Source organism: Cystoisospora suis (genome assembly GCF_002600585.1).
Source record: "Cystoisospora suis strain Wien I chromosome Unknown contig_1724, whole genome shotgun sequence".
Classification (NCBI taxonomy): Eukaryota; Apicomplexa; class Conoidasida; order Eucoccidiorida; family Sarcocystidae; genus Cystoisospora; species Cystoisospora suis.
The window spans coordinates 34,277-52,193 of NW_027154524.1; the positions used below are offsets into that span (position 1 = coordinate 34,277).

General features: G+C 42.2%; 1 protein-coding gene across 1 annotated transcript in view; it reads right to left on the bottom strand.

Moving 5' to 3' along the window:
* Nucleotides 1–393: 393 nt before the first annotated feature.
* Nucleotides 394–17,917, bottom strand: part of CSUI_003822 (leucine rich repeat-containing protein) — a 17,681-nt gene continuing 157 nt past the window's right edge. Inside the window, exons 2-20 of the mRNA XM_068064017.1 lie at nucleotides 17,411–17,454; nucleotides 16,590–16,668; nucleotides 15,905–16,098; nucleotides 14,939–14,988; nucleotides 13,975–14,066; nucleotides 13,303–13,392; nucleotides 12,615–12,705; nucleotides 11,649–11,718; nucleotides 10,433–10,577; nucleotides 9,525–9,587; nucleotides 8,963–9,008; nucleotides 8,051–8,163; nucleotides 6,940–7,039; nucleotides 5,806–5,865; nucleotides 4,756–4,949; nucleotides 3,442–3,582; nucleotides 3,002–3,079; nucleotides 1,633–1,721; nucleotides 394–856 (exon numbers count right to left, since the gene is read on the bottom strand). Coding sequence (XP_067924011.1) covers nucleotides 829–856; nucleotides 1,633–1,721; nucleotides 3,002–3,079; nucleotides 3,442–3,582; nucleotides 4,756–4,949; nucleotides 5,806–5,865; nucleotides 6,940–7,039; nucleotides 8,051–8,163; nucleotides 8,963–9,008; nucleotides 9,525–9,587; nucleotides 10,433–10,577; nucleotides 11,649–11,718; nucleotides 12,615–12,705; nucleotides 13,303–13,392; nucleotides 13,975–14,066; nucleotides 14,939–14,988; nucleotides 15,905–16,098; nucleotides 16,590–16,668; nucleotides 17,411–17,454 — 1,767 coding nt within the window. The 3' untranslated portion in view covers nucleotides 394–828. The remainder of the gene's footprint in view (nucleotides 857–1,632; nucleotides 1,722–3,001; nucleotides 3,080–3,441; nucleotides 3,583–4,755; nucleotides 4,950–5,805; nucleotides 5,866–6,939; nucleotides 7,040–8,050; nucleotides 8,164–8,962; nucleotides 9,009–9,524; nucleotides 9,588–10,432; nucleotides 10,578–11,648; nucleotides 11,719–12,614; nucleotides 12,706–13,302; nucleotides 13,393–13,974; nucleotides 14,067–14,938; nucleotides 14,989–15,904; nucleotides 16,099–16,589; nucleotides 16,669–17,410; nucleotides 17,455–17,917) is intronic.

Genomic DNA, 17,917 nt, shown 5'->3' on the forward strand with positions numbered 1-17,917 from the left:
AGCAGGAGGTATCCATCATTCTCTCCGTACGTATGTATATGTATATATGTATGTCTATGTATTTATAACGGGGTGCACGTATAAGAAGATAATCTTCTACGTGAATCCTTCATGGAGTATAGATTCAGTAGAGTTAAAGATACGTGCTTTTAGATATCTTTCTCTTCTTCCCACATCTTCCTACACGACACACAACATGAAAAGAGCTCGCAGCTTAACGACCTCCATACTCCCTATCTATAAGCAGTCCGTCCCCTCTCTCGAGAGATGCATATATATATAGATATAGATATACAGATAAATATAGAATGTATCTGTCGAACGACAGATGCACATTTGTACATGTCTACATATGTAGATTCATGGATCTCTGTATGAATAGAGAAAGCAGTGGCTTCGCGATTTGTGCGTGATAAAGTAAATAGAGAGCTTCTTCACTTGAATGATAGAAGATCAAAAAGAGAAACTGGAGAAGAAAGGCAGGAGACATGACAAGAGACATCCCGTCCGACGTAGAAGAGACTGAAGATAGGCGAGGAAAAGATGAAGGGGAATGGACAAGCAGAAAGAATGACTTTACAAAAGATCAAATAAAAGTCCTTCTCTTTAGACCTTTAGGGACGACTGAAGAGATGTGCTTAGAAAGGTGTGTCTGCTGTCGCCCTTGCAGGAAGGAAGCCTTTTTCTTTTCTTCATCCTTCTCTCTAGTAAGATAAAGAAGAAAGGAAAAGAAGAAGAAAAGAGAGAGAGAAGGATAAGATGGGAGGAAGATCTGAAGAAGGATTGAGACAGGCGATGAAGATGACGAAGAAGAGAGAAGAAGATTTCCTATGTTTTCCATAAGCGCATCCATGCACTGCGCAAAGAAAGAAAGAAAAGAACAGAGAGAAGAAGAAAGATGAGAGGTCTATTGTTTCTTTCACACTCTCTGACATAGTGTCCTACAGAAGACAAGAAGAGAAAAGCGAAGAAAAAGATGAAAGACACGGCAAACAAGTCACTGAACAAGGAGGTCATTCCTCTCTGAAGAAGAAAGGGGAAGAAAGCAACCTACCACTACTACATTAGCAGAGGAGAAAGAGAAGAAGAAAAGAAGATATACATACCTCCCCCCTAGCAAAGAGGGAGAGAGAAAGAGAGGAAGAGAACACGTCCAGAGAGCGAAGAAGAAGAGAAAGAGCTAGGGAGACAGAGGAGCAATACACGAAGGGGGAGAAGAGTAGACCTAACACCCTCTTTGATAGAAGAAGTAGAAGAGAAGCAGTTAAAAGGATGCAAGAAGAAAAAGAAAGATAAGGACGTCTGTCGTATGAGAGATCCATCCACACATCCCCCCTCGTTTTTGTTGTTCTCGCATAATTGAGAGAGGAGAGAAGAAGACCGAGGGTATACGTGGAAGAAGAGCAAGAAGAGTGAGAGAGAGATAGAAGGAAGGACAACTCGAACTATCTTCACAAGCTAAATCTACATGTACTAGATGGGGACGTTGAAAGAACTTCTTCCATTCGAGAAGATCCAAGAGAGAAGAGAGAGAGGGAAGAAAAGCGAAGAGAGGAGAAGAAGAGACGAAGTCTTAAGCGACATGATGGAGAGAATACAAGACGACAATCGATACTGGTGGTTGTTTCATACTTCGATTCATCGGTTCGATTGAGAGCTTTAGCTAGCGATCTTCTCCACTGCTCTCTCCCTGTATCATCCGTGAAACATAGCTTGACTATCTAACAGAGAAAGAAAAAGAAGAAAAGATAAACCACAGACAGATGACAAAAAGGGTAGAAAGAGCAGTAGCACACGGCGATACAGAGATCATTTACAGAAGTAGCAGAACACATGAATGGATAGCCTTATTCTACCATTTATTCTGCTCCTTCACATAGCATACCTCCCTCATATACATACACAGTCTATGAAGAACCTATCCATCCCTACATATCCATAGGAATCCACCAGAATATAGATCTCTCTCCGTATACACATATGTGTATATATATATATAGTTGTATGTATATTCTGTATATACAGGTGTGTGGGGGAGACGAGGAGGAGGACGAGAGAAGACGAAAAAGAGAAAGCAAGATAGTGCAAACATGTACATTTTAGAGACAGAGAGAAAACAGATAGCGAGCGTGTGAAGAAAGATGAGAGAGAAAGATAGAGCCACGGCGATTTCTTGACGTCTGTATTCACTAAAGTCTAGTGATCTATATTCATCTGTCTCTTGCATGAGGAGGATCTATCTCGATCATACTTGGCATATAGAAAGAGAGATATACAAGATACTTCATAACTCTATGGCCAAGCACGTCACCCATGAGATAGATGGAGAGAGAAGTTGGAGTGGATGTACACCTGAATTAACTAACCTGATATGCATAAATCAGAGTGAGAAGAGTCCAGTCCCTCAGCATAGCTTCCTCAGCGTCTATCTTTCTTACCTCTCGAGATGTATAAAGATATAGAGATACACATACGTACAGATAGGAAACATCTCGCTAGCTAGCGTGTATTCTAGCAGGTCTCTCCTTCGTCTCTCTCATTGTCAAAAGTCGGCCTCTCCACCTCCATATGATCAAACCAGTCATCATACAAATGCCATAAATCTACCTATATATATATATATATACATATATGTACATACATGTCTACATAGGTGTATATCTGTATGGCGTATGAGTAAGAGGCTTCTCTCCTTCTTCTTCTTCCTCTTCTTGTTCTGTCGCCTTTTCTTGCATCTTCCCGGAAAAGAGAAGAAGAAGAGGAAGTGCCTTTCTATCTCAACTTCCAAAGAGACTCTTCACTCCCTCCTACTTACACCTATTACACTCGTCCCTATATGAATGTACAGACGTACTCTCTTCTCTATATCCATCTATACACATACATACACATCTCTATCTAATCCATATATAGATATATATATACATATATATATGTATGGTTTGTAATACGTAGCTATGAGATTATGTACAGAGAGGTTGATGCCTTGCCCTTGACAGACCTCGACAACTCTATTGGCTCCCGAGCCTTTCTTGAAGGTCATCTCGACTGTACTCTCTTCACCCCCTCCGAACTCCACCTGCACATTTATGAAAAAGTCAAGAAAGAAAGAAAAAGAGAAGAATGAACAAACCAACCCAAATGGAGTGGAAAAGAAACAAGAAGGAGAGAACAACTCATATTTATCCACCTTTCCACGCGAGGCGCATCTATCTTTAATCTGTCTATCTATCTATAGCCACTACTTTGCCTGCCTGCTGTACAGACAGTATAGAGAGGGTTTCTTTATTGATGTCTACACTAGATCCACTCTAAAGCCTCTCGCAAGCCCCAGTGGAACTTTATCACGTCTTCTCTATTTAAGAAGAAAAGCAGCCTATCGTGAGATCTCCTTTCTTGTTCTTCTTCTTCGTTTTTGCCTGTAATGATTGATAAGCTGACCTCACTGATATCTTCAATCTTTGCTTTGAACTGAAGCTCCAGAAGATTCGATCTCGCAGCATCGAGACGTTTCTCTTGGACCGACGGCTTATCGCCTCTTACAAGCTTCTCCATCCATGCTGGCATGGCACTTGAGGAATTCTAAAGAAGAAAAGATTAGAAAGGAAAAGAGAAGAGAAAAGAAAAAAACAAAGAGAGAGATACACAGACAAATAGGAGAAAGACGATAGATAGATAGATGGCTTGTCAGTGAGTTTGAAAGGCTAGGACTCAATAAGGAGGAAACCCCAAGAGACAGTCAGTGGTCTCAGAGATCTTCTTCATGTTCGTGACGGAGAAAAAGCGAAGAAGATGGAAAGAACTTTTCGAGAGAGAAGAATGTTTCTATGTGTCTAGAGATGTAGAAGAAAGAGTACACAGCTTGGGCGATAGATAGAGGGAAGCAACAGTCTGAGCTATCAGGTGAATTCGAGCGTGTCTTCACTGAAGGGATGGAGTGTATGTACACCTCAGACATGGAGGGGATGATAACAAAGCTGATAAAGGGAAAGTCAAAAGAAATCTGAGAAAAACTTCAAGAGAACGAAAAGAAAAGCAGACATCGACATGCACATACCCACCACCTGATACACTATACATGCGTGGAGCGGGGAGGGTTTCTATCCGCTGGATAAGTACATATATATATATGTATATATATGTATATATCTATACTGTACGAATGTGGAGTATATATCTCTACATAGCATGTGTATGATACGTGTATATGGAACCATTGCCTCTGAGAGAAAAGAACAGGAGAAGATACTCTCAGAGTCATAAAAGAAGTCGAGAGAGAAAATGTCTATTCGAAAGAGAAGAAAAACGAAGAAAGAAGATCGAAGAAATGGACTCCATCCAGCAAAGAAAGGGGATCTGCTACTGGAGCTAGAAGAAAAAGAAACTTCTCTAAATGACACACGAAGAAGAGGTAGTCCTACTTATACACGTGGAGCAAACACATGCAGTCAAGAGAGATACACTGCGAAACGTACATACAGATAGAGTTCTACATAGACCGAGACAGGGATAAAGATCGCCTTCCCAGCACACATACGTTCATCTAGATTTCTATTCACATACACACATGCATGCAAATGCACATGTACGCTCCTATGCTAATAGCGATAGAGCAGCATATACAAGACTGATTGTCATAATGCATATATATACATACATATATATCTATATATCTATATATATATATATCTATATAGAGATAGATAGATATGTATGTATGTATGCGTATATATATGTGAAGGAGATATGAGTGACCTCGATAGCTTGACTTCGATCTTCTTTTAATCGATCGTGAGCCCAGGATTGATCTTCATCTTCCATCCATCCCACGAAGTTTCCTAGAGCCCCCCCTGTCGATTCGAGACATCCAGCCGATCCCTGAAGTCGATTCTTCTTTCCTTCTTCGTCTTCTTCCAAATCATCTGCTTCTCGAATGCCTGCTGCTTCCTCTATCAAAGGATGAAAGAAGAAAAGAAACGCCAGAGACATCTAGGCAAACATATGCCTCAGTCTAAACAATCGATCAAAACTCTATCTCAACAGAGAGATGTATAAAATGTAGAGAACAAGAATAGGCTCATCGGAGAGCACATACAACAGATAGAGAAATAGAGAGAGAGATAGATAGAGGTAGAGAGAGAATCTACCTGTATGTATATTTCAGGGGTCACTATAGTGTGGTGAGGGCTGTATGACAGATGTGTATAGGCTCTCTGTTTCTCTTTTTCTCTGCATGCATACATTGCGGTTTAGAGATAGATAGGGAGTGTATGCACAGATGAAGGCAGGGGAGTGTTGACAGAGTACATGTCTATCTCAAGATATACGGGTGTAACGGCTACGTTAGAAACTACACAAACTGGCCGGCATACAGAGAAGAGGAAGGAAACCATCTCTCGAGAAAAAGAAGAAAGAGGAGAAGAAGTCCCAGGTAATCAAGAAGGACGAAGATGTAGGACCAGAAATTCGCATCTCACATATAGATGTATACACAGAAACACAAGTAGATATGTATACATGTATGTCTCTAGATGGAGATGTCTATCACGGCATCATCCATTCGACACATCGGAGATTGAGCTGTATGTACACCTGAACCACTGCATGTGACAGGCTCGATAGATCACGCAGAAGAGAGAGAGAGAGGAGAAAACTGACAATATAACAGCGAGATGAAGAAATGACTGCGGTGTAAAAGGAGAGAGAGAGAGAGACAGACTGCTTTCGAACTCATGTGATATCTTTCTCCAACTTCTCTCTACTTCTTTCTTCTTGACATAAATGGCATTCTTTCTCGAAACTCACTGTAGATGAGGGGGTCAAGGCAAAACCAATACTTCCAGTCCACACGAATCTCATAGAAATCTACACAGAAGAAGAGAAAGAAAGGAGAAACGAAAGAAAGAAAGACAGAAAGAAAGAAAGGAGAAACGAAAGAAAGAAAGACAGAAAAGAATGAGAGAGCGAAGCGAAAAGAAAGAAGGAAAGAGACAGACGAATAAAGAAGAGACCGCAGTGAATGAGAAAAAGAAGGAATGAAGGAAAGAAAAGAATGAGGTCAATGGACCAGATAGAGAGAGTACCAAGATGGCCTTGACTAAAGAGGTGTATGTACAGACCAATCTGAGTGTAGATAGAAAACACACGCCACGGCCGAAGAGCGCTATAGAAGCGGAATGCGGTAAGATCGAAAAAGAAGCAGAAGAACTAGAAGGAGATTCGGCTCTAGCGACATCTATGCTTAGTAGACTTCTCTCTTCATATCTCTTCCTGCCATATTCAGTCAACTATTCTTCACGTACACAGAGATAGAGGTACATACATACATATCTATACTTATCGCTTCATCTGTCGAAACGGTACAGGTAAAGGTGTGAGAGAAGAAGGAAGGTAACAAGGAAGTCGAGCGCTCCTACCCCTACGTAACTCTTCTCAGCCTTCCCTACAGTCGGGATATTGATACATGGGGAATGATATATGCATTTACATACAGGTATGAATACATATATATACATACAAACGTACATATCGAAGTCTGCACCGCTGCAGACATACATGTATCTAAGCACACGTATAGATATCTGTACATACAGTATGTATGCACAGATAGGCATAAGTGAATGAGGTGCCTGTAGACGAGAAGAGAAGCACCGTAACCGAAAATAACCCTGTTGAATCTTTCAAGTCGAACAGTCCGCTCTGTGACTTGAATAAGAGGCTGATTTGAGAAAAGAAGAGAGCCGGAAGAAAGAAAAGACGAGAGAAAGAGCGAGAGAGAAAGAGATACTTATTCTTCAAACAAGGAGAGAGAGAAGGAGATACTTATTGCCGTTGCTGTGCGATCCTCTTGCATCTGTAGATGTTGTCTTCCAGCGGGGTATAAACATGCGTCTACTCTATGCCCTTGAATGCATGCAATGAAAGAGACTAGAGACTTACAGGTCAGGGTTATGATGAAGAGGCCTTGATAGCGATCTTTCAAGTTGACTTTCTTCTTATCTCGATCTTTATCTTTCTTTCTTTGCTCAGCATCTACAGGCTGTCCATCATACACACGACCAAATCCCTCGACAAACAAGTTTAGATCATTCTTCTCTCTCTTCTTTCTCTTCTCTCATTCACATGTTAAAGCAAAGACAAAGAGATTCATTACGAGCTAACACCTCTTCTTTCTTCTGGACGCTCTCCTACTTCTTCTTCTCCGACTTCTTTTTCTTCTCTTCTACCTATTCGTAAGTTCGTAGGTGTATGTACTTCGGTTCTCTTGGCATGCATGCATGCATGCGTCGATAGATGAATGTATAAGAAAATCATACCAAGAGTCACACAAGAGCCGTCTCTCTACTAGCTCTTCTTCCCTTCTCTCAATCCTCACTGGAATACGGAGAGGCAGCAGACATACATAAGACAAACCCCCCTCACGTCCCTATCTCAGCTATAGATTCGCATACCTACATATGTAGATAGAGAGATAGATAGAAATACTAGTGTAGAAGTGCATACATAATATTTATACAGGATACAGAGAGGGTGCACATTCCATGATCATGAAGAGAGAGAAGACATAAAAAGAACTGCGCTCATAGTCTCCATGTATGTAAACCTATAGTCTGTATGTACGTAACCTACTGCCTGAGGCTGTCTTTCATACAGGGAAAAAGGAAGGAGGAGAGACTCTATAAAGAGTAGGAAATTCCTCAAGACAGTCACTATGAAAAGACGGAGAGAGAGAAGTCCTGCCTGCCTAACTAGTTTCTCTCAATACCCTTCATACGATCTCTCTATCCTCTACGTACATTAAATCTCTCTATGTCTTCCATTCTGTCTGTCTATCTACGTCAGGGAGACCTATGCTCTAGGTGTGTGTAGATAGCCGCAACTATCCAAGTACCTGTAGACAGATGACCTTCGCATATCTAGGCTTGTATAGTCAGGAGGTGCACATGAAGCAGATATATTCAACAGTCATGTTTCAAGCAAAAGAAGGGAGACAAGGAATCTATCTTCGTGTCTACAAATAGACAGACATGTGGACTAGCTAAAGGCTAACCTCTCGGTATGCGAAGGCAGCTGCCTGAATGAGCTTGGGTTTAATGATCGTAGCTAGACACTCCTTCATTACCATATCTTTCAGGATGTCTACACGATCGTCTTCGACAGGGCCTGAGAAGATAAGAGACATAGGTATACACATAGAAAGGCATGCAAAGCGGAAAGAAAGCAGATGGTAAAGAGGAGAGGTATTTTGAGAGAAGAGACAGAGAAGATCTCATTCAGCTGTCCCTCGTCAACCCCATCATATTGCACGGACATGCTGCCTTCTTACAAAGACTCTTTGAAACAAAGGAAGGACTTCAGGAGAACGTAGATAAGATTGACAGAAAGAGATGAGAGACGAAAGAAAAAGAAATATGGGCATAGAGACGCAGATATGCATGATGGTTTGCATCTGGATAAATCAAAAGCACGGATTACGGTCTTTCCTACACATCGTATCTGGACTGTCTTTCTCATTCACGAAGCGAGCATCAGGAGAGGTTGAAGCCATGGATGAAAGAATCTCTAGATCGAGATGTAGAGACGCTTGAAGGGGAGGCCCTCTTTATGGATGAAGAGAGGGGTAGGGACATATAGATAGAGTGATAGAGAAATCGAGATAGATAGATGGATAGCTACCAACACATAGACAAGGAGGAGTATGCATGCGAGTATATTTAGATACACAGAAACGTTAATATCTAGGGAAAGATATGTGAGTGGCGTGCGACGGGGTCCAGGCTCATGATCAGGGAGATACACCCCATGCACAAGAGCGTCAAGTAGATTTACATAGAAACATTCATACATACACACCATGTGTGGAAATCTTCGCCTGTACGGGCATTGAAAGAACGCTAGCAAGCAGAATTCGTCTGCAAGCACGTAAAGAGCCTCACAAGGAAAAGGCTTCCCTAAGACTCACCTGAGACTGAGTGAAGACAGTCAATCATCGGAGCCGCTAAGAGCACCTGAGAAACACCCCTCATCTCACATAACACCAGGTGTATAGACACCTCACTGGACCTATAGAAGTTTTAGACGGACCGCATGACTCTATAGATATGCCATACACCTGGCAATACTATAGATAGGAAATCTTTCACATGTGTCTATCCTACGATGTCCTGTGCAGGATAGGCTAGGGGCTCTTGGCGGCTCCGATGATTGACTGTCTTCACTCAGTCTCTGGGAGTCATTCGCAGGAGAACCTTTTCCTTCATACACTCTGCGTCCCTATAGATCTACACCTAGTCACAGAGAGAGGAGTGAGCTGTCTTTCTTTCCATGTGATGAGCATCGTAAGGACCGAATTCGAGTTGGATAGAGAAGAAATATATGGCTATCTAAAACAAAGAAGACATACAGGGACCATCTTCTGAAAGAGTACCCTAGGGTCTTGATCATTCGGGGTGTACATACACCTGAAGAAAGTTGCATCTTCCCTAGTGGAGGAGACAGCGAAAGAGACTATCTCGATGATTTACCTTATCGCAGATGAGAAGATCAAAAACTTCATTAATAGAATACTCTCCTTTTCCTCCTGAGTCCTGATAAACAAATCGACATAAAAGAGACGGTACACAACGGGCTGTACATACACCCGAACACCTATAAAGGCCATATCCATACACGCCTTTCTTTCCTTCTCAAAACGATCTCCTCCAACAACTTCACATTTTTTTCTTTCTCTCTTTTTCGCTCCGTGTCTCTCTCTCTCTCTCCCTGTTAACGTCCTCGCTCAGTGTACGTACACCTCATGAAGAATTGTAAGTGAAGTCTCCCCTTTAACATGTGACTGACGTGAAGAACAATCGCTCATTCTCAGACACTTTCTACAGACCTAAGGAGATACGGCATAGACACACACATACATAGGCAATGCAAGAATGCGTACAGAAGGCACAAATACCTCTCTCATTCCTATCTATTCACAGGCATGCATATCTGTATTCACACACATACATATAGACTAGCTACAGAAAGATCTGTCTATGTGTAGCTATTCCGTGTTCTCTTTCATCTTCAGTGACGATCGAGATGGTTTAATCTACCCTTCCTTCTAGAGTCGGGCGAGTTGAGTCCTTCCAACTTAAAAGCAGTATGCAGGCAGTTACATCATAAATGTTGACTTCACATGTAGACTTAACTACACGTAACAGACACGTCTATCTCTCTCTCTGTCTATCTTCAGGGAGTCTATATATCTGCGCTTTATATATGAACATGGAGTATATAGAACATCTCTTAGCGAGGAGTATCTACAAAGTCTAGAGAAGCCATCTTCCACTCATATCTATGCCTGTCCGTAGAAGACGGAAACGTTCCAGGAGAGGAGAAAGAGAAGAAGCGAACAAAGAGAAAGAAAAGAAGAGGAATGTTTTCTTCTTCCTACCTCTCTCCATCCAATAGCAAACCAATCGCCACTGGGCAAGCCTTTAACAATTCGCGTCAGATCTCTATAATGCTTTTTGACCTCAATATGAATTCTGCCTCCCTTTGTATGGTGATACTCAACTTCCGGTGTATACGGCTCTCGTCTGTGAGGTGTACATACACCCGAAAAACAGTTGAGAAAGCATCGGTGAGACTTCTTCAATGAAACATTCTCCATCATCATAGCAGAGAGGCTTCCCCTACAAGCCAATCATTCTACTACACACAGGAACTCCTTGTATTTGAAGACTTGAATAAAAAGGAAGCCCGGTGTATATACAGCCGCCATGATGTCCATTCACTGCATAGGTAGGTTTACGTCAGATGGCTCTTACAAACACACATCCACGGCTTTTCAATTCACGAGGTCTTAGCTGGGTACCCTAACTCATGCCTACTCTCATATACCCCCACATCTATCTATATGCCCGTCTCTCTCTCTGTATATATATATATATATATATGTAGATAAATACGTATGTAGAGAGCCAAAGCACATAGGGAACATGGGAATGAAGGTACACGCAGCTTAAGGCAGTCAGCTTTCTACCATCCCCCTCTTTCTTAGACTTTCCCCACGTTCAATACCAATTCTTTGATCTAATCAGCTTCAGAGGATTTTCCACAGCAAGCCCCAGTCATCTCTCTCCTTATTCCCTTTCATACTTCATGCATGTAGAAAGTCTCTCTTCCTTATCGACGGCCTGAAGGGTGTCTGCCGTCTCACCATCGCGTACAGCAGATATGTAGATACACATATCTCTACACATATACGTACTGCCTATATATATTGTGATGCTCCCCAAGATCCCTACGTATCTACATGCAAGGTTCTTGCATACAAAAGATGTTCGCTATCTATCTTACATACACAGAGAGAGCATGTGCATATAGATACACGAGAGTAGACATACGCACCCCCCAAGCAGAGAATCTCTCATTTTATTTCAGCAAAGGCCTCCGTCATCTGAGAAATACCACGTGGTCAGCTCGCTGTTCATACACCGTTGGTATCTACGAAATGTGGCGTTGTAACATATACATACGCCAATGCAGATATAGAGATAGCTTCCAGATAGAGTGATCTAGAGACAAGGAGTGCAAGGAGCAAAAGAAGGGAGAAGATGAGACAGATGAGGAGGGGGAGAGAATCGAGTAAGTCGATCTTAGCTCACATTCCAGCAGGTTTGTCGATTATATAAAAGGCGTAATTTGTGATCGCCACCACCTGACGTACAGGTGGCTCTGAAGCGCATGCAATTGACATTAAACATACATAGATATCTATAGAGAGAGATAGATACAGCATACGCATGCATGCATGCATTCGTGCATGAGAAGAGATGAAGAAGCGATACGAAGTAAACGTGAAAAGGAGAGAGAACTACGAGTAGAAGAATAGGGAGGAACAGAAGGTCTACAAGAGAAGAAGAAAGAGATGCTTTCAGAGAAAAGGAATCCTAGACGCGGAGAAACTCGAAGTCCAGAAGGATAAGATAGAAATCTCTTTGCTGATCAAGCGGTCAGTTCAGTCCCAAGGGCGCGCAGGCGCATACACCAATATCTACGGCAGCTAGCTTGAGCTCTGTCCCACAAAGACCGGAGAGACTGCCCTTAGATTCTCTAGAGAGAGGAATATGCAGGAAGATGAAAAGACTTCAAGAAGCTCCGATAAAGACAGGTTAGAAGTAAGTGCCGTATGAAGGGGTATAGGTAGAGAGGGTGGAGCGTATAGACACCAGACGTAGTCTTAAGACCTTCTCTCCCTTCTTTGTATATGCATGAAGAGACAAGGTATAATTGCTCTACTCACGCGCTCGATACGCTCAGCCGTGTTCCTCTCCGTAACAGAGGAACTCTGAGAAAGCATGATATCTCTCTTTCATCCATTCGAACCTCCCCCTAAGAAATCCAACTATAGATTCGATACAGGTAAGGTGTACATTCGCATGCATGGGCGAGGCGCAGATGAAGAGACATTCTCTGTTTCTTTCGGAGAGAGAGAGACAGGAAGGTCTATGCCAGTGTAGAACGTTGCGATGCATCTATATCTACTGTTTGCTGATCTTCTGTTTTCATATTGCATGCACATCAGTCGCTCGGCTTATATACGGAGAAGCTAAGAAAGTCTCCCTTCTTACGATCCATGTGACGTGAAGGATTCCACCATCGAACCACAGCTAGCTGTAGAATTCTCTCTGCTCGGCTCCCGTGCTCAGACAGAAGAAGCTCCTGCCCGATCGACAGAAACAAACACATTCCCGCGACACCTCTGCTTACCTCTCTGCCCAGAGACAATGCATGTACGGATCTCCATCTCGGCAGCAGGGAGTTATATAGTATGAATCCTACTCCTCGCAGGTATAAACCTAGATACGAGCAAGCGAAGACGGTCTATCTATCTGCTTATAGACCTTCTTTCAACCCTAAGCCTCCTCGTATCTAGGATTATATGTGCGAAGAGCAGAATAGCCGAGGGAGCACATCCTTTCATTTTAGCATCCTTCTACGTGGAAAGAAGACGCTACATGGGAATCTGTATGTTGACATTATATGGCTGCGACGCTGAAGACTTGTTCATCTCGTCACATGCACACGAGAGGTGTACATACACCCCAGCAAAAGTATACCCTTCAGCGCTACGCCTGCATAGACAAACGCAGGTTTACCTATGAAGGGTATACCGACGGAGATCGTAAGGACAAGTATATCCTGGAGTCACGTGCATTGTATGAAGATGCCCACTCTCGTAGGAAATCTTCAAGAAGAGCGAAGAAAAGCTCAATGAAGTGTTAGCTAGCCAGCTGGCTACCCAGCTAGCTGGCTCACCAGAGTCGTTCGGAAATGCCCTGTATTGACGTCATCCAAGAGCTCATATTGCGCCGATACACGCACCGGATAATGAGAGAAAACGCGAGCCTGCATGCAACCAAAACAAAAACGAGGCATATATAGAAATCACACTCGACACGGCGCATATACATATATACATATATGTTTCTGTATATACACCACGTGAAAGTTACATATGCGAGGTTGTCTCTCTTCTCAATGAAGGGAAGACGAAGAGTCCATTCTACATACGATGCAGCAAGTGCCTCCACCACGTCGCTCTTTTTCTTTCTCTTTCTCTCTCTTCGAGTGCAAGAAGAAAGGAACATCTTGTCTCCCATGGATCGCTACTAGAGACCCCCGTCAATACAGACGTGTTTACGAGACCACGTGCATATGAATGAAGATACAACGTAACATAAGTATACGCAAACATACTTGCCAAATAGAGGACTAGATATAGATGATCTGTCTCTATCTATATGTGTCGGTCTGCAGACGTATGCATATCTTTCCACCTGTCGGTATATCTCATATATACTTATATATATATGTATAGACCTACGGACATATATGATATAAGGATAGAGAGACAGAGACATGTATTAGACTCAGTTTACTCGGTGAGCCTGAAGATTCCCCGTTCTCTTTGATCGGTGGCGAGCCTACATGATGTATAGCCTCGAGACATTCATAGCTCAGTTTGCCAGGACACCTCTGGACAATTTCCGATAGAATGATGAGACAGTCCGTCCGCATGCCTGAGAGAAATAGAGAACACAAAGAGAAGAACCCCGCAGCAACTTCATTCCCACACTTGAGTGAAGACAAGCGAAACAAAGAAAAGATAAGAATTTCTTGTCTACATAAATAGATCATCCGGCCGGGAAGGTGTATATACACTACCCTATGATGTGTTTCTTGACTGTAAGTTTGAGATGTTGAGACATATCTAGAGGACGGGGCTGCTACATGTATATTGCAAGGCCTCAGAAGAGCGACGGCAACAGACAGACAAACAAGTCTCTTTGCGCTTTTCTATCCAACTGGAGAGACCGTCGATGCTCCCGTGCGAAGCAACACCATCAATTCAGATTCTTGTCTCATAGAATTCCCTGCACCCTTAGAGGAGAAAAAAAGGAAATTGAGACTAGATATAGACGTATATAGGTAGATATAGATAGATAGATAGATGAAGGCAAATAACTAGATAGAGAAATGAAGGCAGACAGAGAAATAGATAGATAGATGAATTCCCAGGCGAGTGGAAGAGCCGAGTGCATCCAAAGAATAGACACGGGAAGAAGAGACAGAAGGTGAAGAAGAAGAAGAGAAGACGTTCAAGACATGTGCCTTCCTCTCGCTTCATAGATGAGAAGTATAAGAAAGGAACTGAACCTTGTTGGCGAGAACAGATTTAAAACTCCTCATGCATGCATACATATTCATCCTTTCTCTCATACACACATCCATACATGCGAAGAGACAGAGAGAGGGGACAGAGAGGAAGAACGAAGAAGAGAAAAAATGAAGAGAAAAGAAACTGCAGAAGAAGAAGAAGATCTAGAAGTAGAAAGAGAGAGAGGTAAGAGAAAGAGAGTCATCTCACTTCTCTCCTCTTTGCTTGACTTACGTTCTCTTCTTGGAGCTAGATCACCGAAAAGATGAGATATGTAACTCCCACTATACAGCAAACAAGCACACATCTACACATCCCTCTTCAGGCATGCACATGTATACATAGATAAACACATACATATATACATACATACACAGAAGGGTATATATCCATACATATGTAGAGCGAGAGCGAGACAGATATAGAATTGAATCGAGAGCATGTATCAAAGGAGAGTAGGCTACTGCTTATAGTGATGGGACGGTATGTGACATCCGTCCTCTTTCCTTCAAGCCCCCGTTTGTCTGTACAGAGAAGGAGGAGAGAGAGTCGAAGTGCATGCGTTTCTTTTTGGATGAAAAGGTATAAATCACACCCCCGTTTCTCTCCTTCTCTATACATGATAAGTCTAAGAGCCTCATAGAGATAAGAGTGGCTCCAAGCATCATAGAAGAATACTGCTCTCGTTAGCCGTGTGTAGATAGAAAGAAGAATCCGTGAGATACCAGCCAGGTGACGGATAGAGGGGAAAGGCGAGAAGAACGTCAAAAGAGAAGACGACCTAAGCGTGCTTACTACAACATAGATAGGAGAATCGAACAAGATGAAAAGAAAGACAGGAATAGAAGCCTCCTCATCTTTTTATCTCCTTCAGAGGCCTTCATGCATGAATGAAAGATCCGAATGAGAGGCTTCCCGGAAGAACTCTCTTACCGCCCTTATGACACGTCAACTTCACACACCCCTGCGGACCGTCCTAGACACATATCCAACTAGTCTATCTTTCTATCTATCTACCTATCTCTCCAGTATCTATTATCTATCTACTTTTAGAAAGGGACACCTTCTCTTGATTGAGAGGTAGGTTGAGATCTCTAGTTAGCTAGTAGCCTCTCTAAGATGGCAGATGAAGAACGACAGAGAGAGAAAGCGACGAGAGACTCGACGAAACCATAATGAAGAGAGAGAAAGGGGGCTTACTGGGAGGTTCCTGCATCGATTTGCAGATCAAAGAGAAGCATGCGAACGAATGTCCGTAGAGTGGGGACAGAGACAAGACGCTCGAAGGCTTGCTCGATCGCCCATCTCTGCACTTCATATTCGTCTGAGAATTTTATATAAGATACTTGTCGACATAACACTGCATAGAACCCAGCTAGCTCACAGCAAAGAATCTGTAGATAGAAAGAACAAGACACAAAGAAAAAAGAGGGAAGAAAAAGAAAGCAGAAAGGACGGGTAGGGTGTATCAGAGATTTCGAGAGAAAGCCTTTTTGTGCATACAGAGTTCATGAAGATAGGTGAATGAGCGTCTGAGAGACAAGAAGAGAAACTTCATGAAAACCTTACGTGACCGCCATTCGATAGATATACACAGATACCTCCTGTTTCTTAGACGGTCATTCTACAACTAGATAGATAAATAGATAGAGATATAGATGCATAGATAGGTTTCGAGAGAGATACACTCAGATAGATACACATGGATATGCATGGAGAGATAGAATGCCCTGGTAAATGAACAGACGGTTTGTGTAGAAAAGACTCAAGAAAAATATTCTCGTCTATATATATATAGATGCTTATATATGTATATAGATATGTATGTATATATATAGAGAGAGATAGATAAGAGAAGATCCGTCGTGTTAACGCCTTCGCTTACTTGTTCTTCAGCGTTGAGAGGCCGACTAGCAGATTGATTGAGGACATATAAAAGAGGCCGAATCGCATGCATGGACGATCTAAAAGAAAAGACAGATAGACAGGTTCTTATCCAGGTGTAATAGACACCCCGACAACGAACATGCGCTGTATATACAGCAGAAGAAAGGAGAGGAACAGTCCTTTCCCACAAACCATCCAGACAGCATGAAAGCGACTAGAAAAGAAGAGAAGAAAAAACTGAAGAATCACAACACGACACATACATAGAAAGACAGAGAGACAGGATAGAGGGAGACAGAGGGAGATATGGATACTACTCCATTCGTATGTATAGATGGGTATATCTCTCTCTATACATATCACCCAAAGTGAAGCAAACCAGGACGTCTTCCCATGAGATGTTGACAAGATATCGATACAAGAAGTACCTATATATCTTCACATGCATACTACTATCTATCTCCCTACCAATGTAGGTAAGTATAGAGAGACAGGCGTATATACATGATCATGATGGCAGGAGCTGAGTGTACCGGCACTAAAGTGACACATCACATATATACATATATACATACACGCCACATACACATACATATATATATATATATACCGTAGGCAGGTGTATCTACATACGTATACACAGAGATCAAAGCTCTCTGCCTTCATGCCATCCCAGTCTACTATACTTCTACTTTTAGTACAGTGACTGCCTAGACACATTTCTCTGCATAAGAATATGTACATAAATATACATATATATATATATATACGTATGCATAGAGAGAGAGACGACTGGGCGGGCGAAGTTGGATAGCTTACTCGCATGCAATATCGTAGTTGAGAATTAAATCCATCGATTCAGCCTGACCGACAAAAGCAACCCTAAACTCCCCAGACAGCTGGATGATCTACGGTGTCTTTTCATTCTTCTCAAAGCTTTCTAGACACGATGATCGCTAGCCCTCATCTCATGATCAAAGAGGCTCGATGCCAACAAGACTCTCATCCAAAGGCACAAGAAATAAAACGACCTGACTATGTACGAATACATACATACATACGCAGAACAATATCTACCCATCCGTCTTCCTTTCTTTGATCTCCTATCCATCATTGACCTATCTATCTATCTTTAATCTATCTATCTTTAATCTATCTATCTATCTATCTGTTCACCTATATCTATCCATCCATCTATCTTTGATCCCTCTATCTCTAGTCCATCTATCATTCACAGATTGATATATCTACCTACTCACTGACAAGTCAAACAGATCCACCCCTCTAGAGCGTCGTCGCTGAAAGAAAGCTTTGAGAAGAATGAAA